Below are 24,447 nucleotides of genomic sequence, written 5' to 3' on the forward strand. Positions count from 1 at the left end.
GGCCAGGGGACATTAAAGCTCAAACCTGAGCTGGGCACCTCTAGTCAGGTGGGGTTTGGTAGCAGGGACTGCAGTCACCGCGCTTGTTCTGAGCACCGCAGCTGGGGAAAACGTCCAGGGAGCCCAGGCGCGTCCTCCTATTCCCCCCACCCCCTCCCACTTCCTCCCCACACCCACACTGACATCCACACCTCCCACACCCACTCCCGGTTTCAGGGGCGGGCGGGTCTGGGTCCTGAGCTGGACACGTGCACCCGAAACCACCAGTAAGAAATCAGGGGAGCGCGGCCGCCCTCGCTCCGCCCCCTTCGGCAATCAACAACACTCTCACCTCCCCGGAACCTCAGGGACTTCCAAGAGGCTTGACCGGGTGGCACTCACTCTGCAGACCAAAACCACAACCATGTCACTGCGAGACTGCCAGGTATGCGCACCCCCTCGTCTGGGTCCTCTTGGGTCCAGGAGTTGGTCCAGCGCCGAGCAGTCGGGAGCAAACCTGCAGGTTAGGCAGGGAACCTGGTCTTGAGCGCGCTGTTCCTCAGCAACTGAGGGTAGAGCGGTTCCCAGTAGGGCATCAGTGAAAGCTCAGGCGCTGGCTTTGGCTTCAGGAGCATTTCATATGTAGCCCCCACCCGGGGCCGGGACCTTGAGCCCGTTTTTCAGATGAAGAAGACGAAGATCGGGGCAGCACAGCCACCTAATTTCCAAGTCCTGGGAGGTGCAGTCCTTTGCTGACCAGGACTAAAGGTCATGTCCCACGCCCTCGGGATACCCTGGCACTGTGCACCCTGACAGTCAGGTCCCTGAGGGCAGCTATTATAATCTGAAGGATTTCCAAGACTCCTCCCACACGGTGTTGGCAGGGAGTACACACCTTGCTAGGCAGGTGACAAGTCAGACATCCTTCGAGATACACACCCCGGCCCAGGCTTCCCATCACTCCTGCTAATGCGACTCCATTTACTGTCTCCCATTTACTGAGTGACACTTGAACTCACCTCACTGGGCCCTTTTAGATATCTTATAGAGGGGTGACCAAGGGGCTGGGGACTCAGCTCAGTAAACCCCTGGTGTTCTTTTCCTGTTGTGCAGGCATGGAAGGATGCCGGTCTCCCTCTCTCAACCACAAGCAATGAAGCCTGCAAGCTGTTTGATGCCACCTTGACCCAGGTATGCCCGCCAAGAGACTCATGTCCTCCCTGAAGGCTTCTGAGGAGGGCTTTCGGCTGGTGAATGGTCTGTAAATCCCATCGCAGTAAAGGTCTGCAGTTTGCCCCACAGAGGTCCAACAATATGGGAAGTGTTTCTGCCAGTCCCAGTACCCCTGTTCCCAAGGTCCCTGGTTCAATGGTGGACAGCAATGGATGCCCCGAGGGGTCCTGGAAATGCTGAACCTCCACAGGTGTCCCACTGTGTCCTGCTGAGGGTTTGTTGTGAGCTCTGCCACAAAGGCATGGGGTCCTGTCCTGAGGCTCATCTCATATTAGCTGGGCTAAGACCTTCACCAATTCCCAGGCAGTTCCAAGCCAATGAAGGATCCTGTAGTCAGAGAGTCCTGGAGCTATAGGAGAGGGGACGGGGTCTCAGAAGGAGGGTCCAAGCAGCCTTTTTGCCAGGTGCAATAGTGGAGGCTCAGAGAACTGAACTGACTTGAGTCAAGGGTCATCCAGTACATCAGAGGCAGAGTCAATGTGCCCCTGAGTCTGAAGTCACAGAAAGCAAAAGCTGGCCTTCCCATCTTCCAGCCTTTGTGTCTCTAGCTGTAATGAACATGGGCCGTGATCTATTTGTCTGTTTGAGTCTCATGCTGTGGTCCAGGCTGGCCTGGAATTTACAGGGAGCTTCCTGACTTAGTCCCTTGATTGTGGGATTATGGAATGTGAGCTACCATACCTGGCTTATTGTGATTATTTTTGAAAGAAATGAAGCAGGAATTGTGTAAGTTGTTATGGTTTAAGTAAAAATAAAACGGTGCTGTTCCCTAAATGGCAGCAGTAGGTAGCGGGCACAAGACCACGCAGGCCACAAAGGCAGCTAGTCCCGGGCAGGGAGCCACATGGCAGGTGAGAGATCAAGAGCAGCAAGCCCCAGGCAGAGTGGCCCGCCATCCATGAGGGTCAGGGGGTCCTAGGCAGGAGCCGCATGGTGAGTGAGAGACTGAGATGGATGGGCACGCCGTGCAGAGTGAGGTTGGATATTTATCTAGTGATTTGTGGAAGGGAAAAGGGAGAAGGGGAGAAGGGGAAAGAGCAGAGAGAGAGAGGGGGAGGGAGGGAGAAAGGGAGGGAGGGAGGGAGAGAGAGAGAGAGAGAGAGAGAGAGAGAGAGAGAGAGAGAGAGAGAAGGGAGTAGCTATGGCAGCAGCTACCTCTTTGAGAGAAAGATGGGAAGGAAGAGAGTTCAGGCTGGAAGCAGAAGGAAGATCTGCCTGCCTTGGCAGTGGACGGGGGAGGGAGTGGGTCCAGGGCTCCTATTGGTACTGAAGAAGAGGACATGCTGCACCTCATCTCTTGGGAACGACCACCCTTTCTACAGTTCTTTTCTGGCAGTGGGCATCCCCAGCCCTAAGAGGTGTTACCTGGGTAATTATGTGTATTTAATCTCATCCTAGAAGATCAGTTAAGTTATATCTTCTTTGAATTAGGGTCCAGAAAATGCTCAGTGTTCTAGAAATAAAAATAATTCAGATCTGGGACTCCTTCAGCAAGTGAGGGAGATCCCAAGTTTGATCTTCAGTACTCCTGACCAAAAAAAAAAAAAAAAAAAAATCAGAGTTTAGATGCATGCTTTCATTGATATGGTCTAATGCAGACAGGCTTGTCTTGCATTTCTCATTCCAGTATGTCAAGTGGACCAATGACAAGAGTCTTGGTGGCATCGAGGGCTGCCTGTCAAAGCTCAAGGCAGCAGACCCAACTTTTGGTAAGAGAATAAAGCTCTCCCTAGGTAAAGGAGCACTGTTCACATGCTCTGACAATGGGACTTGCTTGGCTGGGGGAGGGGCACATTGGGGACACTGACCAAGCTGACACTGCACGGGGATTGGGGGGAGGGGGTGTGATGACAGCTACTTTTGTGTTTGGAACAGTGGCTGAGCCCATGAGGATACCATTCCTTAGAAGGCTCTAGATCTTTCTCTATTATCAGTTTGACGTAGAACATCAATTCCACTTCATAGATGAGGAAACCAAGGGTCAGTGACAGTGAGAGACGTACTTAAGTTCGTCTGGCTCTAAAGCCCAGAATCCTAGAACACCAGAGATGGCTCCTGAAACCTTGATCCAGGGATCTCAGGACATCTCCAGAGCCGGATGGAGATGGAGGACAGAGGCTGTCTCATGGGCAAGCCTTGGATGTAGTGGGCTGGGGAAGGTCAGTTCAGTACATTTCAGAATCCAAGATGTGTGGCCCGAGTAAGGGGCGAGGTTCCTGGCGTTTGAGAAGACATATAAAATGAAGGTGGGTGTTAGGGACATTTTTAACACGTGTAGCAGCCTAGCGTAGCTAAAGCTTAGGGCCCTACTAACCTGGCAAGGACAGAATGAGGAGAGACCCAGAGCAAAGCAGGACAAGCCAAATGCAGCCACAGGGACAGCTGGTGGTCAGGGTGAGGACAGCAAAATGGGATCACGGTCTGTGCCCCAGGGCCTCGTTGATTCAGCTCCCTGAATGGCATCCCCTGGACATCCCAGGAGGTCTGAGCTGGTTATAGCAATAATACCAGTCAATGAGCTGGTTTGCAGCTTCTGCTAGGCTCATGAGGGCAGAGGGAAGTACTGCAAACCTCAGGGTTCAACAGAAAGCCCAATTGAAAAAATAACCTCGGTTACTTAAAAGGTGCTAAAGGCCAGAGCTGAGATCCAGGTTTTGACAGTGGCGTCACACACAGCAAACCTGTACCCAGCATGGCTCGCACCTTGTAGAATGTGGGACTGGGCTAGGCTGGGTGACCAGCTGTTTTCCAATCTTCTGTCAGCCATGGGTCATGCCATTGCTAATGGCCTTGTGCTCATTGGCACGGGAAGCTCCGTGAAGCTGGACAAAGACCTGGACTTGGCTGTGAAGACCATGGTGGAGGTTTCCCAAAGCCAGGCTCTGACACCTCGGGAGCAACTGCATGTGTCCGCCGTGGAGATGTTTGCCAAGGGGTGAGGAGCCTCCCTGGGCTGGGGATTGGGACTTTAAGCTTGTGCAAGGTGATGCCTCAGAGGTTGAGTCTCATCAGCCTGCTCTGCCCCAAATTGAATGCTGAATGAAGAAGTATTTAGCAAGGGTTCCCAGTGGTTTAGGGTTCAGAATAGCTGTGGTTCGTTTACATGATTGTTATTTTAATCACAACACCTAGGAGAGGGAGAGAGGAGGAGACCTGTTTGCTTCTTGCCCTAAAGGTTGTATTTGTCAGCTTTCTGTTGTTGTAACGAAACACCCAAGACCACACATTTCTAAGAAAGAAAGGTTTGTTTGGGCAGATGGTTTCAGAGGCTCCAGTTCTTGGGCACTTACCCTATTGCTTGTGTTTTGTGGTAGTAATAGGTAGGAGAGGAGGCTGCTCACCTCATAGCAGCCAGGAGGGACCAAGGTCCTACTGTTCTTTCAAGGGCATGTTTCCAGTGACCAAGTTTAGTATCCCAAACCCTGGAAGGTTACACCACAGGCTGAGACACCCAGCCTTCCACATACAGGTCTTTAGGGCATGTTCAGAACTCTAAAGTGTGTGCATCAGCTCTCTGCCTTCCAGATGGTTCCCTTTCTCCATTCCCACAGTCCTCTAGGGCAGTCCTTCTGTCTACCCAGACAGGTGAGATGTCCCTTAGAGTAGATCTCTCAAGCTGATGAGGAGGAGTCTCAGGGGCCTAGACCAAGAAAGTACCACCCTTGAGTCAGTGGAGATGTGGGGTTCTCTGACTGCCTCATGGTGTTGGAGCAAATTGTCCTTGGCAATTGGTTAAGCCTCCTTGGGCTGAAGAGAGGCTCCACAGATAGGGTGCTTGCTACACAGGCTTAAGGATCTGAGTTCAGGTGCCCGGCACACAGTCAAAAAGCCAGGCCTGGTGATCTATACTGTAACCCAGTTGGGGGCCGGGGAGGTAGAGACCGACAGGCAGATAGATCCCTGGCGCTCATTGGTCCACCAGTCTGACGGAATCGATAAGATCCAAGTTCAATAAGAGGCTGTGGAAACAAAGGGAGATCAATTGAAAGGGACACCTGATGTTGACCTCTGGCCCCCACCCCACCCCAAACCTGTTTATCTGTTTTTCTCTTCTTCTTTTAAAGCTTTATTTATTTTTATGTTATGTGTCTTGAGTATTTTTCCTTTTTTCTTTTTTTTTTTAAATATTTATTTATTTATTTATTTATTTATTTATTATGTATACAATATTCTGTCTGTGTGTATGCCTGCAGGCCAGAAGAGGGCACCAGACCCCATTACAGATGGTTGTGAGCCACCATGTGGGTAGCTGGGAATTGAACTCAGGTCCTTTGGAAGAGCAGGCAATGCTCTTAACCGCTGAGCCATCTCTCCAGCCCCCTTGAGTATTTTTCTTATATGTATATTTATATATCACATGTGTGCCTGGTGCCCAAGGAGAGCTGGAGTAGGCACCACAGCTCCTGGAATTGAAGCTACAGATGATTTTAAGCTGTGCTCCCGGCACTGAACCTGGGGCCTCTGTAAAAGCAGCAAGTGCTATTACCCACTGAGCGTCCCTCCAGTTCCCTGGTTTTCTTCTTGAACTTGAATGAGAGGATGAAATTTCCCATGGGTTTTTTAATTTTATGAGGGGTTTTTGAATTTTAGGAGTGTAACACTTTTGCTGGGGGAACCTTCCACTAGAGTGGGTGGGGCTGTTACACTCAGAAGGACCAGAGCCAAACTGTTACAACTTCGCTGGGGGAGCCCTCCCCTGCTGAAACAGAGCTGTTACATTGGGGAAGTCAGAGTAAACGTAGCAGCTTACAGTGAGGTACAACCTAATGTAGAAAATATATACAGAGAAATGTCTCTAACCCTTTTTCTTCTGTGCAGTGTTGGGTATGGGCTCCAGAGCTCTGCCTGCTAAGCAAGCTCCAGCTACATCCCTAGCTCTTGGTGTTATCACACATTGCTGTCCTTCACCACCACCCCTACTGTCTGTCCTCAAGTCCCTGCCCCACTCTCCCCGCAAGAATGTCTCTGTGCTCTCACGTCACACATAGTTCATTGCCTTTTCTATTTCCTCCTCCCTTCAGATGGCACCAATTTTAGTTTAGTGACCCATGCGTGACACACATACGTAACTATTATATATATATATATATATATAGTATTATTTATTTTGTGTGCAGAGGTGTGTTATAGCACGTGCACACATGTCTGTGTTGATGAAGTGTACATGTGCCCTTGTGCTCAGAGGTCAGCAGAGGATGTCAAGTGTCCATCCTGCCGCTCTCCATCTTAGTCCCTTGAAACAGGGTCTCTCACTGAACCTAGAGCTGATGGCCTTTCAGCCAGACTGGGGGACCAGCAAGCCACAGAAACCCTCCTTTCTCCACCACTTGGGCTACAAGAACATGGCCATGCCTGACTTGTACTCTGCTGCTGGGGATTTGAACTCAGGTCCTCCTGCTTGCACAGCAACTGCTCTTACCCACTGTGCCACCCCTCCAACCCCAGACCTAATGGCCTAAAGCAGCTCAGGCAGAGAGAGAGACATAGGATGGCTTTCTACCCCTGTGGATGTGGACTTCATGCCAGTGTGTTCTTGGCTTGCAGGAACTTCCCCAAGGCTTGTGATCTCTGGGAACAGATCCTCCGGGACCACCCAACAGACATGTTGGCCCTGAAGTTTTCCCATGATGCCTACTTTTACCTGGGCTACCAGGAGCAGATGCGAGATTCTGTGGCTCGAGTTTACCCCTTCTGGACACGTGATACCCCCCTTAGCAGGTACATGCCAACAAGAAGCCACATCATCTCATTCTTCAGTTCTTTCTTCTACTCTAAAGGTACAGAAACTGTATTGAAAGGTAATGAGACACCTGCTACTAATCTTAAAGGCTTCATTTTCTTCATTTGATCTTCAGCCCATCCTGTGAATGAGGTAGTACCTTTGTGTATCAGTCAGGTAGGATTTGTTGTTGTAGTAACAAGCATCCCCAAGATTATATTCGCCAAAGCTTAATACCCATGCTTCATGTCTATCATTAGTTTTACTTTTTTTAAGATAAGATCTGATTCTGTTTCCCAGGTTGACCTCAAATTTATGGCACTCTTACGCCTCATCCTCTTGGGTATTGGGATTACAAGGAATGAGCCACCATGCCTGACGATTCCTTGTTCATCTGTACAGGGCCAAGGATTCTGTGGCCATGCCCTTGTCTATTCTCAAGACGGCTAGAAGAATGACTGTGGATACACTAGTTGCTGCAAGGAGGAATGCTCTTCAGAGGGCAGCTTAGGTGGCATCTGGCAAATTCAGAACCTGTAGGGCAGGGTGACAGGCTAGAAATTCCCACAAAAGTCAACTTCCTCTTTGTATCTGACTGCGATCTGATTGGACGAGACCCACCGACGGTATTGAGAGTGTTTGTCTCTTAAGTACTCACATCTGTAGGTGGAGTTTTCCTGTCCTGACCTCCTGCTCCCCAAAACTGACACAGAGGCTTAATATTACTTAGAAATGCTTGGCCAATTGCTCAGGCATGTTAATAGTAACTCTTACATTTAAATTAACTCATATTTCTTTTTTCTTATAAATACATTTAAAAAAAGATTTATTTATTATGTATACAGTGTCATGTATGCCTGCAGGCCAGAAGAGGGCACAGATCTCATTACAGATGGTTGTGAGCCACCATGTGACTGCTGGGAGATTGAACTCAGGATCTCTAGAAGAGCAGCCAGTGCTCTTAACCTCTGAGCCATCTCTCTGTAACTCATATTTTTTATCTATGCTTCTCCGTGTGGCTCATGGCTTGTTACCTCATTTTCTACACATTCTTCTTCGGAGGCTGGCCAGCATCTCCTCTGACTCTGCCCTTCTTCATCCCAGTATCCTTAGTTTGATTGTCCCGCCTAACCTTATCCTGCCTTGCTATAGGCCAATCAGCTTCTTTATTAACCAATGAGAGTAATACATGTTCAGAGTGTACAGAAGGATTAATCCACGGCACACATCTGACATAAATACCTTTGTGGTGACCCTCGGAGTGGCACCTGACCACACGGCCAGGCACCATGGCTCAGCCAATTGATGATTAAACAACTCCCAGGCTAACAGTACCTGACCTACAGTAAGCTCTTGGCAAATGTTTTTGTTTGTTCATTTTTCGAGATGTGTAGCCCTGGCTGGCCTGGAACTCGCTCTGTAGACCAGGCTGGCCTCGAACTCTCAGAGATCCCCCTGCCTCTGCTTCCGAGTGGTAGATATTTTTAAAAGTCATCTGCAAGTCACTGCTCTCCAGTAAAAGCTGCCATTTGCCCGTGTAACAGTAAAAGTGACACCTGAGTCTTAGACAGAAGCTTCTGTTTCACTCACACAACATAGAGGCCCTCTGCCCCTGTGGCCCAACGTCTTGGGGCTCAGTGCCTGGCTGACTGATGAGAAATGCAAGTGTGTGGTCATTCAGAGTACGTGAGCCACAGTGTAGGGTGCACTGGACAGACGGGGCTGGAATCTGGTGCTGGGACGTGGTGGGCTGGTCAGTGGGTGCTTCCAGGCTGGGTGAAGGATGGTGAAACAGAAGTCTGGGAGGAGCTACCCATAGAGCTGGGCTTCCCAGGAAAGTGCCTCTAGACCATGTCGTCCTCTGTGGAGAGACCCTGAATCAATGTCTAAGGAAGTGGATCTTGCTGAGTAGTGGGCCAGCTATGCGGGCAGCATAGGGTTCTGGCACAGGTTACCAGCACTTTGTCTCCCACAGAGAGCTCCTCTCTGTGTTGGGGGCATTGTAGGAGGAGGCCGCTTGTTCATCCCAGCCACCCAGAACCAAAATAACCACACAGAAACTCTATTAACTAAAACACTGCTTGGTCCATTAGCTCTAGCTTCTTATTGGCTAACTCTTATATTAATTAAATTAACACCTTTCTATTAATCTGTATATCTCCACGTGTCAGTGGCCTACTGGCAAAGATTCGGCATGTCTGACTCTGGCAGCTCCATGGTGTCTCTCTCACTCTGCCTTCTTCCTCCCAGCATTCAGTTCTGTCTTCCCCGCCCACCTAAGTTCTGCCCTGCTATAGGTCCAAAGCAGTTTCTCTATTCATTAACCAATAAAAACAACACATAGACAGAAGGACCTCCCACACCAGGGCATGAGTCGTCTTTCAGTCTACCTCTTGCTGAAGGTCTGAGCGGTCAGAGTGTCAGCAAGTAGCTCTACACAGCCTGCTCACAAAGGGGACAACAGTGATCAGATTGGCACCCACTGTGTCTCTCCTTGGTTCCATCTGCGAAGGCCCTGTGTCCAAACCCAGTCACATATAGGCCAAGGCGTGTGGACTCCAGCCTATCCTGTTGGAGGACTCCTTCCCACCCGCTCCTATTCGGCTTCCTGGGTACTGAAGTATTTTCTCTGTTTCCAGCTATGTGAAAGGCATCTACTCTTTTGGGCTGATGGAAACCAATCTCTACGACCAGGCACAAAAGCTTGCCAAAGAGGTAAAGTGGACCCTTCTCAAGGTGTGAGGCCCTTCTGGGTATGGCCCCTCAAGGGAGGAGGACCAAGCAAGCCCACTCACCACCTTGAAGTATCCTCTTGGGAGGGGCTGTTGTTAGGGAAAGTATCTACCTGTTCATCACTCCTCTAAGCCTCCCAAGTTTCCTGGAGCAGATGAGGCAGTGAGACTCGGGGAGGTGGTGGCTTTTATACTTTAGTTACCAGAGTGGTGGCTCTGTGCTTCTGTGAGTCCCAGTTGGCTCTAGAGCCACAAGGCCCATCGGGACTGGAACACTACAGGAGAGCCATGCAAACCTTGGTTCTTCCTCCTTGAATTTCACCTTTCCACTGGGTCTGGCCATGACCTATGAGGCTTGAGGTGAGTGGAGATTTCAAAGATCAGGACCGGATCTTGTTATGCTCTTCCTCCCTGAATGTGTGTGTGTGTGTGTGTGTGTGTGTGTGTGTGTATGGTGGGGTCTTTGTCCTGCCCACAGCCACCACTTATCACTCACAAGAGTGCTTCCCAGTGGGAAGGGGTGGAGCCAGTATGGAGCCTGCTAGATGCTTCAGCCTCAGACCCTGTGTTCTGTATTCTGAAGAGATGTGTTGGCCAATCTGGAGCTGTGGGGACTCCTCTGCAGATCTGAAACCAGGGTCAAATGACAAGCCTGGGTGCAAGGTAGCTCAGACTCTGGAAGTCTTTTTCTGCCACCTTTGTCCTTGGAAGAGTGGAAACTAAGGTTCAAGGTGGCATTGCCATGCATAGAGAGTGACATATACCCTTGGTTCAGATTCACAGCTGGCACTTGTGATGCCTGCTTCTGCTAATGGTCTCTGCCCATACTGTTAAATACCTTGGTGCACAGACAGGAGAACTGTAACTCAGAGAGAAATGAGGCAGAGCCCTCCCATGGTGGTAAAGCTCAGGGGTTAGAGTGGCAAGGTGACAAGCTGATTCCAAAGAGAGATGTCTAAGCAGACTCAAGTCCTACAAAAAGCATGATGTGACAGAATAGCGCCCCGCCCATTGCTCTTTCCTGCCCCTTGCTCCAGCTCTCCTGGTACTGTGGGCCACGCTGACCTTAGCCCCAGCCCCCCCCCCAGACTGTTGCTAGATTGAAGACAAGGCTGTGTCCTGCAGGTTTCCACAAGGCAAGGGTGGATAGCACCAGGCTCCACTGAACTACAATGACCTCCCGAAGTGACAAAAAGCCCAGCAGGTCCACCTCAGGCATGAGGGGCAGGGAGAGAGTTGGAGTTTCCCAGGGAACCTTGCAAGGGCTCCAGTTGAGTGAGGATGCTGGTTCAAAAGAACAGGGCTGAGTCCTATTTCCCAACTGCCCTGTGTGAAAGGAGCATGCTTAGAGGGGTTCCTTAAAGGGGTGCTCAGGATGTACCCTGCCACATGCCCAGCTGTCCCAAGGCCTTGCAGACATGCCGTGGGACCCCTGTCTTCCCACATGGAGCGGACAAGACTGTGAAAGCTGAGGGCCAGGAGCAGGAGCCAGAGACTGCTGGGGACATGTTACCAAACCCTTGCTGCAGGTGCTAGGCCAGCACAGTGGCACTCGTAATTCTAGGCACCACGGAAAGCAGGCCTAAGGGACCCAAGATTTGGTGTGGGGCTCTGAGTGTGTGTGGGGGGGCTCATGATTTGGTGTGGGGCCAGTGATGGGGTTGCAATGAGCTCCACTTCCCTGCTTCATGTCCAGAACTTAGGAGGTGCTCAATAAACGTGAATTGACCTGGTGAATAGATAGACAGGGAAGTAAGAGCCAGTTCGTGTGTCCCTGTGCCTCACTGTGGAGCTCATGGTTCATGTAGATTTTTCTCATTAACGACGGTGTTCTTAGAACCAGTTGCTTCTAATGCAGGAAGCCACCTGTGCCCGTCTCCTGAGTATAAGTGGGAGGGGTAGCCTCTTGTCATTTACCACCAAAGGGTATGACAGTCTACTTGTTCTCATAGCCCTGAGAGGTAGGCAGTCCTAGAAGCCGTGATGGGAAACTGAGATACTGAGCTCCTGGGTAGCAGTCTGCTACCCAGGTTGCAAGTCCTGGTCTCCTTGAGCCCCAGTTCCCTCCTCTGGGAGGCCATCCATGTTGCCCTCCTCAGCAGCCTGTTGTGTAGGGTAAGGCACACATTGGTACCTGCCCCCCACACCAGGCACCTAAGAAATGGGGGTAGTGTTGGGACTGTAATTACTCTGAGTTAGAGCCCAGTCCCGCCAGGATAAACCCCATTTTCTTTGTCCTTAATCCCCATTTTCTTTGTCCTCCTGTCTCCTACCTCATGCAGGCTTTAGCTATTGAGCCGACGGATGCGTGGTCAGTGCACACTGTTGCCCATATACATGAGATGCGAGCAGAGGTCAAAGATGGGCTGGAGTTTATGCAGCACACCGAAGGCCACTGGAAGGTATGAGTCGAATCCTATTGGTGGTCATCTTCTGGACGATCCAGTCTGATACCTGGAATTCCACCAAGGCTTCATGGGTGGGGCTTACAGACGTAGCTTGGTTCCCCAGGAGCTTCGGTTCAGCTTGGAGGCATCCCTGACAATAAGGCATCCTTTGGGCGCTCCACAACACCCCAACATCATAAGTGATTTGTACAGTTGGGGTCTGCCTGGAGCATTTTGCTTTGAAAGGAACAGGTCGAAAGGGTGCCGGGGAAATAAGAGCTCAGCAAGGGTGGGCATATTTAGGACCCTGACTTGCATGTGCTTCTACGGCTGCTAGCAGGCTCCACATGGGATGAAAGAGTGTCCCTCTGGACCACATGGTGCAGTGGGTGGGAGACAGGCCGACGGGGTGTGGTCCACTGATGTAGGACTGGCATATGGGGATTAGGATGGTTCAGACCCTAGTGCCTAGCCTGACCCTTTCCATGGCATAACCCCTCTGTGGCCTCGTCGTCCCCATTCCTTACTCACAGCTTTACTCATCCGTGCTCTTGACTGGTTGGTGCTCCCTCCGGGGCCATTTCCTCCTTGCCCACTAGCTGTAGTGGTCCTTCTTCCTCCATGTGTGCCGGTTTTCTCTGGACTTGCCTCTGGCACCTGACTTGGTCACCTATCCAGGTGTCCTTGCTGCCCTGTCCTTCTGTGCCACAGCAGGCTCCAAGGACACCACCAGCTAGGGTAGCAGGTCCTTCCCAGAGCCTACCACTGAGTAGGAGATGCTCAGTGCTTCAGAGACCAGGCAGGGTGCAATGGCCACCAGCATCACTCTTGAGCAGTCCCATGGGCTAGGACTATGATTGACAACCAGGCCAGTTCCCAACATCTCCAGGAATGGTTCTAGGTGCAGCTGGCTTACAGGGAGGGTTATAAACATGCAGCTCTTTTTAAAGATGTCCAGACTCCAGGGTATGGAAAATTCTAGTGGACACTACGAACCTAAAGCCAGAGAGGCTCATTTTACCTGGGATTCCCCAGGCAGATACCAAGGTTTTGTGGGTAGGGAGAAACACCTGGGTGGGCAACATTAGCTGGCCTCATCCTCCACTTGGCCTGGCTCCTCTCTTTCATATTCCTCCCCAAGAACACACACGCTCCCCCACCCCCACTTGTGTGTGTGTATGTATACCTATGTGTTCATACATGTATGTGGGTGTAAGTGCATATATATATATGTGTGTGTGCTTGTGGAAGCCACATTGTCATTTCTCAGGTCATTTCTCAGGTGCCATCTACCTTGTTTTCTTTTTTTTTAAAAATATTTATTTATTATGTATACAGCATTCCTTCCATGTATGCCTGCAGACCGGAAGAGGGCACCAGACACCATTACAGATGGTTGTGAGCCACCATATGGTTGCTGGGAATTGAACTCAGGACCTTTGGAAGAGCAGGCAATGCTCTTAACCTCTGAGCCATCTCTCCAGCCCTCTACCTTGTTTTCTGAGTGGAATTGCTTCCATAACATATGGAGCTTGATTAGGCAAGACTGGCTGACTAGAAAACTTCCAGGCTGCTCCTGAGATTACAGGCATACACCATCATGCCCGGCTTTTACATAGGCAGGGAGTTAGCTCGTCAATGCTCACCCAGAAAATATTGCACCAAGTGAGCATCTCCCCAGCCCAAATTCAACTTCTGACCCTCTGTTTCTGCCTCCCTGGGATCACAGGTGTGCTGGGATCACAGGTGTGATCCACCAGGCCCAGTATATTCGATGCTGGGGATAGAACCCGGGGGTTCATGCATGATACCAACGGAACTGTAGGCCCTGCCCACCCCCACTCAGACTTTCTCTCATTCTTCCTGCAGGACTCCGATATGCTCGCTTGTCATAATTATTGGCACTGGGCCCTGTACTTGATTGAAAAGGTAAGATACTTGGCTCTTTGGCTCGTCTCACCTAGTGCAGATGTACAAAGAAGAGCCCTAGCCCCCACTATGTGTCGATTTCCATGCAACACCTCTGTGTGTTGGTACAAAAGATGCTGTCTTAGGATTTCTCTTGCTGTGATGAAACACCATGACCCAAAGCAAGTTGGGGAGGAATGGGTTTATTTAGGTTACATTGTCCATCATCACTGAAGAAAGCCAGGGCAGGAGCTCAAATAGGGCAGGAAGGAACCTGGAGGCAGGAGCTGATACAGAGGCCATGGGGGAGTGCTGCTTACTGACTTGCTTCCCCTGGCTTGCTCAGCCTGCTTTCTTATAGAACCCAGGACAAACAGCCCAGGGATGGTTCAACGCACAATGGGCCCTTCCCCATCAATCACTAATTAAGAAAATGTCCTATAGGCCTGCCTACAGCCGGTCTTACGGAGACATTTTCTTGATCGAGTTTCCTCAGATGACATAAACCTGTCCAGCAGAGATGGTGTCTGAAGCAGTACACCATTCACGTTCCAACAGCTTTGGAGGCCAAGCACCTCCAAGGGATTTTCCACTCTTGGGAGCTGAAACTCTATGGCTTATTAGCTACTTTCCTATTGCTGCGATGGAACACTGTGGCCAAGGCAACTTGGAGAGGGAAGGGTTTATTTGGCTCGCAGCTCAGTGGCTTGGGAGGCATAAGAGCCTCCATCGCGGTGGGGAAGAACAGTAGCTGGCTGTAAGCATGGCAGCAGGAACTGGGCGCTGAGAGCTCCCATCATCCAGGCACAAAGCAGCAGGGACTGAGAGTAGGGGGGGCCTTAAGCTCTCAAAGCCCACCCCTAATGACATACTTCCTCCAGCAAGGCCACACCATTTAAGCCTGCACAAATGGTGCCACCAACTGGAGACTAAGTATTCAGACATCTGAGCCCATAGGGGACACCTTCACACCACCTCAGGTGATTTGGAGCCTCTTTACTGCTTGGGATACAGGGAGGGTCTCAGATTGGATTTCTATTACCAGAACTAATGCTAGGATGAGAAGGGGCAGGGTCGGAAGATGGGGACGGGGAGCCACCCATGTGTCAGGGTGCTTCTTGTAGCACTGTGACTGTAGAGAAAGACACAGAGGCTCCTAAGATGTCCAGAGAGAAAAATGTATGCAAAGTGTAGCCCTCACGATACAAGAGTTGGGCTCACCTTCTCCCTTCTCCACACCAGGGCTGTCACTGAACCCTGCCCATCTCCCTTGGTGGGTGGAAGGGGGGCTTGGTCAGCTATTCCTCACGTGTTTCTGAGCATCACCTTTTGACTTCTCCTTTGCAGGGAGAATATGAGGCTGCATTAACCATCTATGACAGCCATGTAAGTGCACGCACATCCTTACAGTTTGACTACAGTTGGTCTTTGTCTCTCCTAACCTCTGAGCCGGTTGACAGTGTCCTAGCCAGAGCAAATGGTGGGAGAATGCCCCTGGACTTCGTAGGACTGGCAGTTGTCAAGAGCCATGTCCTGACTCCTTGTACCACGGAGTCTCTGCTGACACGTCTAAGCAGTCTCTGATTGTCACTGTCCTTTCAGATGGGTATTCCTAATGAGGTAATTCATCTGTCCATAGGAGGTTTGATTTTGTTCACTTCTTTTTGTTTGTTTTTGTCTTTTCAAGATAGGGTTTCTTTGTGTAGCCCTAGATGTCCTGAACTCCCTCAAGTTCAAGGCTGACCTTGAACTTACAGAGATCCTCTGCCTCTACCTCCTGAGTGCCGGTATTAAAGGCACGTGCACCACCTCCTGGCTTTTTACTTTGTTTTGTTTTTGTGACAGGGTTTCTCTCTGTAAAAGCTCTGACCTAAAACTCACTTTGTAGACCAGGCTGGTCTCAAACTCACAGAGATCTGTTTTCCTCTGCCTCCTGAGTACTGGGATTAAAGGCGTGCACCACCACTTCTGGGCTTGTTCACTTATTTTTAACGTTTTTTTTTTTTTTTTTTTTTTAAAAAAAACAAAAACAAAAGCAAGAGCCAGGCCTAGTATACACTCCTTGATCCCAGAACACAGGAGGCAGAGGCAGACAGATCTCTCTGAGTTTGAGGCAGCCTGGTCTATATAGTGAGTTCTAGGACATAGTGAGGTCCTGTCTCAAAAAAAAAAAAAGCATGTATTTTGTATGTGTATGTATGCCAGGACATGTGAGAGTCAGAGGACAACTTGCAGGAGTCGGTTCTTTCCTTCTACCATGTGAGTTCCAGGCATCAGATCAGGCTTGGCCGTACGAGTGCCCTTGTTGGGCCCTAAAGCCCCACCAAGGAGGAGGTCGCCCCAAGAGACACTCACAGCACGGTTGATGCAATAGCAGGAGGAATTTTTATTCTGCCACGGCAGAGGTCCCTCAGCCTCGAGAGGAGAAGGACGCCTGCTTTGTCTATTACAAGCTCTTTTAAAGGAAAAACCACAAAATCAGGGAGGGGGTAGTACAGAATCAAAGGGAAAGTCCAAAAATCATTTGTCAACTATTTTGACTAGTTCATTCAATGGTCAGCTAACTCTACTTGATCAGTGTTGTGGCGGTTACAAGGAGGTCGTCTCACCCCAGTTCCGGGGTCCGGGTCTATTGAAGAAAGACTACAATGGGCATGGAAAGTACTCAAAGCTCCCGTGCACGCGTGGTTGGTTACCAGGGTCCTGGTTCCCAGGGAGGGGGGGGTGCAGTAGTGCTAAGGTGCCTCCTAATGCTAAGGGCCTGGTTCCCAGGAAGGGGGGTGCAGTAGTGCTAAGGTGCCTCCTAATGCTAAGGGCCTGGTTCCCAGGAAGGGGGGTGCAGTAGTGCTAAGGTGCCTTAAAGTCTTTCACCCTGACTGAGCCACATGGCCAGTTGTGTGTGCACATGTATGTGTGTCTTAATTGTTTAAAGATTTATTTTATTTTATGTCTTTTGCACGCATGTATGTATGTGCACTGCATCCATTCCTAGTGCCTGCAGAAGTCAGAAGAGGGGGCCAGATCCCCTAAAACTGGAGTTAGAGATAGTTTGTAAGCTACCATGTTCACTTAGTTAGGATTTTTATTGCTGTGAAGAGACACCATGACCATGACCACCCTTTTCTTTTTTTAAAATATGTACATGTATTTCCTTTTCATTATTGTTATTTTTAAATATTTTTAATGATTTATTTTTATTTATGTCTGTATGAGGGTGTCAGATACTTTGATGTTACAGATGGTTGTGAGCTGCCATGTGGGTGCTGGGAATTGAACCTGGGTCCTCTGGAAGAGCAGACAGTGCTCTTAACCATTGTGCCATCTCTCCAGTCCCCGACCATGGCCACTCTTATAAAGGAAAACATCTAATTGGGATTGGCTTACAGTGCAGAGGTTTAGTCTGTTATTGCATGGTGGGAAACATGGTGGCATACAGGCAGACATGGTGCTGGAGAGGTAGCTGAGAGTTCTGCATCTGGATCCACAAGCAGGAGAAGGAGATTGCCCCACTAGGCCTAGCTTGAGCATGTAAGACCTCAAAGCCCATCCCCACAGCGATGTACTTCCTCCAACAAGGTCATGCCTCCTAATAGTGCTACTCTCTATGAGCCGAGCATTCAAACACTAGGGGGACCATACCTATTCAAACACCACACATATGAGTGTTGAGAATCGAACCCTGATCCTCTGGAATAGCAGTCAGTGCGCTTTCTCTGTGCAGGTCAGATGACAATGACAGATGGCCCTGTCGTTATTTGACCCTCTGAGCCCGGCTCCCCATGACTCTTGTCTTCCAGATCCTCCCCAGCCTTCAGGCCAGTGGTGCCATGCTAGATGTGGTGGACAGCTGCTCCATGCTCTACCGTCTCCAGATGGAAGGTAGCCGAGTCTCTTCCCTTTCTCTATACAACGAGAGAAAAGCATGATTACTGGTCCTAAGGCCTCGGGATGAATGGGCCTGCCTATAGCTCTGCGTGCGAGCCTATGCAGCGGTCTCCATGCCAGTCCAAGGCAAAGGGCCTCAGCTGTCCTTTATTCTGTTCTCCACCCCTCCTTGGAGTAGTGGCCTTAGGCTCTGAACCTTGCCATTCCCCTAGCCTGCCTGGCAGGCCTTTCGGGATACAGGTGGCACCTGGCTACTGGCTGATGCCTCTTTTTCCTAGATCACAGGAGGTGCTAATTTCCCAACTCTGACGTTGCAGAGGCTTCTCAGCCTGTCACCCTAGGCTTCACAGTTGCCCTGACGGGTCTGGCTTCCTGCCCATGGCTGGAGGCCAGATGATGCCCCACAGAGAGAGATGCTGAGGAAGGCCAGAGCTCCAGATCTCCACTGTGAGGGGTGAGGTGGGGTACTCAGTGGCTGGCAGGCTGGGGGAGGCCTCTCACTTCCTCATTGTTGTAAGGCAAAGATCGCTGTTCACTTTTTTCTGGAAGCGGGGGGAGTATTTGAGACAGGTTTTCTCTGTGTAACTCTGACTGTCCTGGAAGTCACTCCGTAGACCAGGCTGACCTTGAACTCACTCCCGTCTCTGCCTCCTGAGTGCTGGGATTAAAGGTGTGTGTTACCACTACCTGGCCCTCTCTGTTCAATCTGATAAACCCAGATATCTGATAGACGTTCAGGGTCCACTGGATGGGTGGGGATGCCCTAGAGAAGAAAGCTGAACCTAGCGTCCCAGGGCTGAGAGGGAAGTAAAGCAGGTGGAGGCTGTAGGCTGGGGCAGAGGTGGGACTGTCTAGAGTAGGAAGATTCAGATTTAAGGAGAGGGTGTTATTTATTGATGCCACTGGCTTTCATTGAATGCCCATTGTGTATCAGGTGCTAGGCTTAAACAATGTGTTTATATTTTGTATGTGAGTATTTCGACTGCGTGTATGCCTGTGGACTGTTTGTGTGCCTGCTGCCTATGGAGGCCAAAAGTGGGCATTGTCTTCCCTGGAAATGGAGTTATAAAAGGCTGTGAGCCACATGCAGGTACTGGGAACCAAACCCAGGTCCTCTAGAAGAACAGCAGTGCTCTTAACCACTGAGCCATCTCTCCCCAGGTACTAGACTTGTGTTTACATAGGGAAAATATGAAAAGTTTTTTGGGGGGTCTGAAGGGGCTAGGAATAGTTTGATAGCCTGTGACAATTTTTCAAATTTGCTTTTACCTCATGAATTTGTTGCTTTTCTAGGGAGACAAGGAAAGCACAGGCCTTGGTGGCCCCACTCGTTGCCCTGCCTCTCACTGGGATAAGATTGGATAGGCTTCTGAGGGATGTGGGTGCAGAACCAAGTGTGAGACACACTGCTACCTTACACGGAGCCCTTGGCTCCTCTTCTTGTCCCCCCAGGGGTGTCCCTTGGCCAGCGGTGGCAGGCTGTCCTACCGGTGACTAAGAAGCATACCCAGGACCACGTCCTTCTGTTCAATGACGCTCACTTCCTGATGGCCTCTCTGGGTGCCCAGGACCTCCAGACCACACAGGAGCTGCTGACCACCCTGAAGGAGGCCAGCGAGTATGTGAGACCCCGAGACCATGCAGTCTGCCAGTTGAGAGGGTGAAGGAGTGCAAGGGCTGAGCCAAGGCCTACTAGGGGTCACCCTGCCTTCTGGGGGAAACCTTAGAGTGAGGTCCTGCTGCTGAGCATGACTTTGAAGATATCCTTGCTTCTAGATGGGTATTTCCCAGATGGGTGTCCATGCAGGTGTATATTTCATAGGTATCTGCTTCCAGGAGCCCAGTTGGTGTCTTCTTTGCTCTGAGCCTAAATTTATCTGTTGGAAATGGTGCCTTCTGGACTGACAAGGGTGTCCTGGGAGGATACTTTGGTATCCATGGTAGTGCTGGCTGTTGGTGCCCAGGCTTTGCCGGCAAGGTCTGCAGTATTGATCTCTCTGCTGTGCTGTTACACCATTTTCTAGATGGGCAAACTGAGGCTGGGGGCAGGGAGCCCTGTCTTCTCCGTACATTGGGCAGATGTCTCCTGTTCCCATCAGGCAACTGTGAAAGGCCCTAAATTTGCATCCCTTGCCAGGGCAGGACTTTGTAGAGTGGACGCTGAGCTTTGGTCCTTGGTGACAGGTCCCCAGGAGAGAACTGCCAGCACCGGTTGGCACAAGATGTGGGGCTGCCCCTGTGCCAGGCCCTCGTGGAGGCTGAGAACGGGAACCCTGACCGAGTCCTCGAACTTCTCTTGCCAATCCGCTACCGAATCGTCCAGATTGGGGGTAGCAATGCCCAGGTAAGCCAGCTGTGGATAGGGAACCAGAAGCTGGAGAGCCTGGCCTGGCAGCCGAGTGTCTCCTGTGCAGTTGGTACTTGTGGGGTAGGTGTACTCTTGTTTCACGCTGACATGGGGGTTTGTGATGAGGTTGGTCTCAGTGGTTCCTGTGGGTTGGGAGCCCATCCCTGGTCCACATTGCAGGTGCCTAACTTGCCTAACTGACATCATAGAGAGACGTCTTCAACCAGCTGTTGATTCATGCGGCCATCACCTGCACTTCCAGCGTCCATAAGAATGTGGCCCGGTGAGCACTGCCCTTCCTACGGTCAGCCAGGCGTGGGTTAGTTCCCTACACAGGATCTCTGTATGCATACACCTGCCTTGGCATGTGTGCTTCTGCTTTTGGGGTTCAGAAAGACAGGAGCAAATGGGGATTCGGTTCTCTTTCATTAGCAGGCTCAACATGATAACAGGGTACAGCCAGTGCTGCCCTTTTGCCCAGCCTCCTGCCTCCTCAGTCTCCTTCCCACTACACAGATATCTAGTACACCTGCTCTCTGGTCCTTGCATGTGCTGTGCCCTCTGCCTGGGACACCCTGTCTCCTTTTTCATCTGCTTCTTTAGGCCTCATCTTGCAGTATCTTAGCTACCTGTGCTGGGTGTGGGATGCAGTACTGAGTAGGTGGATATGTGGATCCTATGAAAAAACCTAGTTCATCACGCAAATATCTGGGCAGTCACGTAATTGCGATCGGGAGGAGAGGATGATGGTGGATCTGGTGAAGGGGGGAAAGGAACATAGGGGTGTCCCATGGAGGGGTGTAGGGAGACTAAATGCCCAGTGCACTTAGCCAGTGGGCCTGGTTAGGAGAAAGCCATAGACCTTGTCTGGGACACCCAGGAAAGGAAATCCTGCAGCCCTAACCATTATCCTTTCTTCCCCTGGCTCACCACCCACCCTGCCAAGGAGAGGGCCCCTGCATCCCTGTCCTGTGAGAAGAGGTCTAGTCAGATGCCCTGGCTCTTGGGCCAGACCCCCAGCAGTGCAGGTGATGGCTGGGAGCATTTGAACTACTTTGAACTCAGAAATGCCATGGACACATGTCCTTGTTTTTGTCATTCCACGTCCACATGCAAAAAGCCACATGCGATGCTGTAGTGGTTGAGCCTCCTGGGGGACCTGCTGTGGGTAAAAGGTGGGGCCCATGGTCACAGTTAAAAGCATGTGGGCTGTGTGGACAGAGGAGTGGGCTGAGGCAGATGCTAGGGTGCAGGATGGCCCATAATGTAGAAGATGCTACGCAGCTCAGGACTACCCAGGAGAGGTGAGGTAATGCAGGGAGAGAGGCAGCACAACTACCTAGGAAGACACTGCAGGGGTGGGGCATTCCTTCCAAGTGCCCGCCTCCCTTTGCAGCCCATCCCCTGCACAGGTAAAAGCCCTCTGTTGTGGTTTGGGATGGTTTGTGTATGGCCCCCTGGGTTTCATGTACTAGACAATGTGTTCCCCAGGTTGTAAGTGTTGAGAAAGGGAAGAGGGTTGGGAGATGAGAACCCCTGGAATGGGGTCCTGGGTCCCCACCCCCAGAAGATATTAAAGTCATTCTCGAGGGACCCTAGTTAGTGCTCTCCACAAGAGAATGTTATAGAACAGAGCCACTTGGTTTGCATGGCCTCTTCTGCATACAGCCGTTTGCCTCTCTGCCTCTCTTCCCAGCCAAGGAGCCTTATCTGGAGCCAGACAGGGCCTCCATATTAGACTTCCAGTCTCTGAAACCTAGCTAAGTAAAACCTTTAATTTGACAAAGTACCCAGCCTCAGATATTTGTCATAGCAGCAGAAAGTAGACTGATACATTCCTGCCCTGGCTGTGGTGTTGTCCCCTACCTGCGTACCAAGCCCCATCCCCATCACCTCACTCACTCCCCACGGACCCACCACTGTTAATCTGTTTCTATCTTAATCTCCTCGGGTATTACCAAAACAAACCAAACGCAGACATGGTGGTTGCTCACATACCAGACTCAACTCAACTAGACAACTCATTGTATAGTGCTGAAATGTCCTGCACCAGAGTCCAGCAGGGTTCACTTTCTGGTGTGCTCTTCTTCCGGGCTCAAAGCTTCTTGCTATGTCTTGCTTCCCCCGAGCACTTAAGAGAACAGATTCTCATATGTTTCTTATAGGTACACTAACCCCACTATAAGGGTCATACCCAAAGGCCCTCCCTCCTAAGTCATGCTGATGACAAGGGTGTCAATATTTAGCCACAGCAGGGACTTTACCTCTGGTTGATCCTATGCATACTTTCTTTAAATCAAGGCTTCCCTACACCTGCCTACCTACCTATTCTTTCACTTGCTTTTCCTGAACCAGTCTCACATGTGGCTTCCTGCCAGACACCAGGCCCCTTGTCCCACTGGTCCTCAGCATTAGACTGTGACAGGAGCATGAGCTGTGACATCTTGAGCCATGGCTTCCGCCTAAGACGGGCAAAGCCACAGTGACAGCCTGACACTGGAGTCCTTACGGCTAGCGTTTGTCCCTAAGGCAGAACCAAAGTACTATCCAACTGACTGTACCCTAATTTGCTCCTGCCAGTCACGCTTTTACATTCTTCTAGAAGGTTCTATAACAAAAACCTCTCTGTGTTTCCACAGGAGCCTTCTGATGGAGCGTGATGCCTTGAAACCCAACTCACCCCTGACTGAGCGGCTCATCCGCAAGGCAGCCGCTGTCCATCTTATGCAGTGACCCAGGCCCAGTCCTTGGCCTACAGCTCAGTGCTAATAACCTCTAGGCATTAGGCTGACTGTCTGGTTGGGTTAGGGTTAGGAAATAGCTGGGCCTGCTCGTCAGAGAATAAGGTAGAATTCTCCAAATCAGTCTTTGGTGGAAATAGGGGACAGAAGTTAATTTTGAGTGATATTCAGAATTCCTCTCAGGGTCAACATGCATTTTTAAGCCTCCAGAACCAAAACAATGCTATTATTTGCAGGTGCCTTGAACATTGTACTTTCTTGTTCTGAGGCTGGCAGGCAGGGCAGAGCTGTGGCCAGCTCAGCTGGGAGGTATCCAAGCGCCTCCCACACACCTTGTAGGGGAGACCCAGCCAATCACCTTGCTTGTAGGGCGGGGTCCCCCGAGGATATTTTTTACTTATAAAGATTGCGGGCGTGCTCCCCGCCTTCCCTTCTGCTTTCCTGTTCTCTGCTGGAACTTTGGTTTCTGTGAGTCTTTCCCTAATTAAAGCTAAATATTTTACTATAATTTCCATCTGCTGTTCATTTATGCCATTACATTTTGGGGCATAAGCTAGTCAGGCGGCTGGGAGCTAGCTGGGTGGCAGGAACGCAGCATGCAGCTCACACTACAGAGTGGCGCCCAACGTGGGGCTTTTTGCCCCCACCCCTGAGCGGGCCCGGGGCGCAGACTTGAATTTTAGTTTGAGAGAGCTGCATGTCCCAATCTCGCAGCCCTCTGCCTGAAACTGCCTAGGCCCATTTGATAGGCCAACCCTTAGGTGGGTGGAGTAGACAGAACAGAACGCTGGGAGAAAGAAGCCGAGTCAGTGAGTCGCCATGATTCTCCCGCCGGACACAGACACAGGTTAAGATCCTCCCTGGTAAGCCACCAGCTCATGGTGCTACACAGAATATTAGAAATGGGTTAGGTCAATATGTAAGAGCTAGCCAATAAGAGGCTGGAACTAATGGGCCAAGCAGTGTTTAAAAGAATACAGTTTTCGTGTAATTATTTCATATAAAGCTAGCCATGCGGGCAGCCAGGTGCCAAGAATGTAGCCCGCGGCTCCTATTACTACAACACCTGGCAGAGTGAAACTTTTCATTTGGTGTCCCTTCTCTTCTACACAGGGCCTGCTGTCCCATTTCCCTGGGGAGGATTTCAGTGAGCTGCCCGGGGACCTTTCCTTTTGGGAGGGGGTAGGGTTGGGGGAGGGTGTCGGAGTCCGATGCCCCAACATTAACTACTTTTCCCTCTCTGGACCAGCGTGGAGGAGACGGGAATAAAGACACTACTCACATGGTTTCCTTGGGAGGGAGATTCTTTCTCAGTGGCCCCTCATGAAATCCCGAGTTCACATCCTGAAGAATTCCTCCGTTTATTCTCCAGTCTTAATACTATAACTTAACTGAGGGTGAAATACATTAGCATTCTGTCTCCTAGGTAACCAGGGTAATGGCCTTTTGTCATGTCCACAACTACCTGTCTGCTCTGTATGCTACTACAAAGAAAGGAGCAAAACATCCTGACCTT

General features: G+C 50.5%; 1 protein-coding gene across 1 annotated transcript; it reads left to right on the plus strand.

Moving 5' to 3' along the window:
• The first annotated feature begins 315 nt into the window (after window positions 1–315).
• On the plus strand, window positions 316–23,439 carry Ttc38 (tetratricopeptide repeat domain 38). The gene is made up of 14 exons (XM_057792710.1): window positions 316–424; window positions 1,093–1,170; window positions 2,840–2,921; window positions 3,976–4,147; window positions 6,757–6,930; window positions 9,571–9,646; window positions 11,946–12,065; window positions 13,920–13,979; window positions 15,306–15,344; window positions 17,756–17,837; window positions 19,296–19,461; window positions 20,028–20,187; window positions 20,400–20,473; window positions 22,830–23,439. The coding sequence occupies exons 1-14, from the start codon at window positions 404–406 to the stop codon at window positions 22,921–22,923; spliced, it is 1,398 nt and encodes a 465-aa protein (XP_057648693.1). The 5' UTR covers window positions 316–403; the 3' UTR covers window positions 22,924–23,439.
• The last annotated feature ends 1,008 nt before the right edge of the window (window positions 23,440–24,447 follow it).

This window comes from Chionomys nivalis, chromosome 17, assembly GCF_950005125.1.
Source record: "Chionomys nivalis chromosome 17, mChiNiv1.1, whole genome shotgun sequence".
NCBI classification, from domain to species: Eukaryota; Metazoa; Chordata; class Mammalia; order Rodentia; family Cricetidae; genus Chionomys; species Chionomys nivalis.

What these genes read in the sequence shown, in the direction of transcription:
- Ttc38 (XM_057792710.1), top strand. Translation starts at nt 404, where the DNA reads ATGTCACTGCGAGACTGCCAG. An exon ending in TGTCACTGCGAGACTGCCAG is followed by an intron (nt 425 to 1,092) that starts GTATGCGCACCC and finishes CCTGTTGTGCAG; the next exon opens with GCATGGAAGGATGCCGGTCT. An exon ending in TAACCATCTATGACAGCCAT is followed by an intron (nt 15,345 to 17,755) that starts GTAAGTGCACGC and finishes CTTGTCTTCCAG; the next exon opens with ATCCTCCCCAGCCTTCAGGC.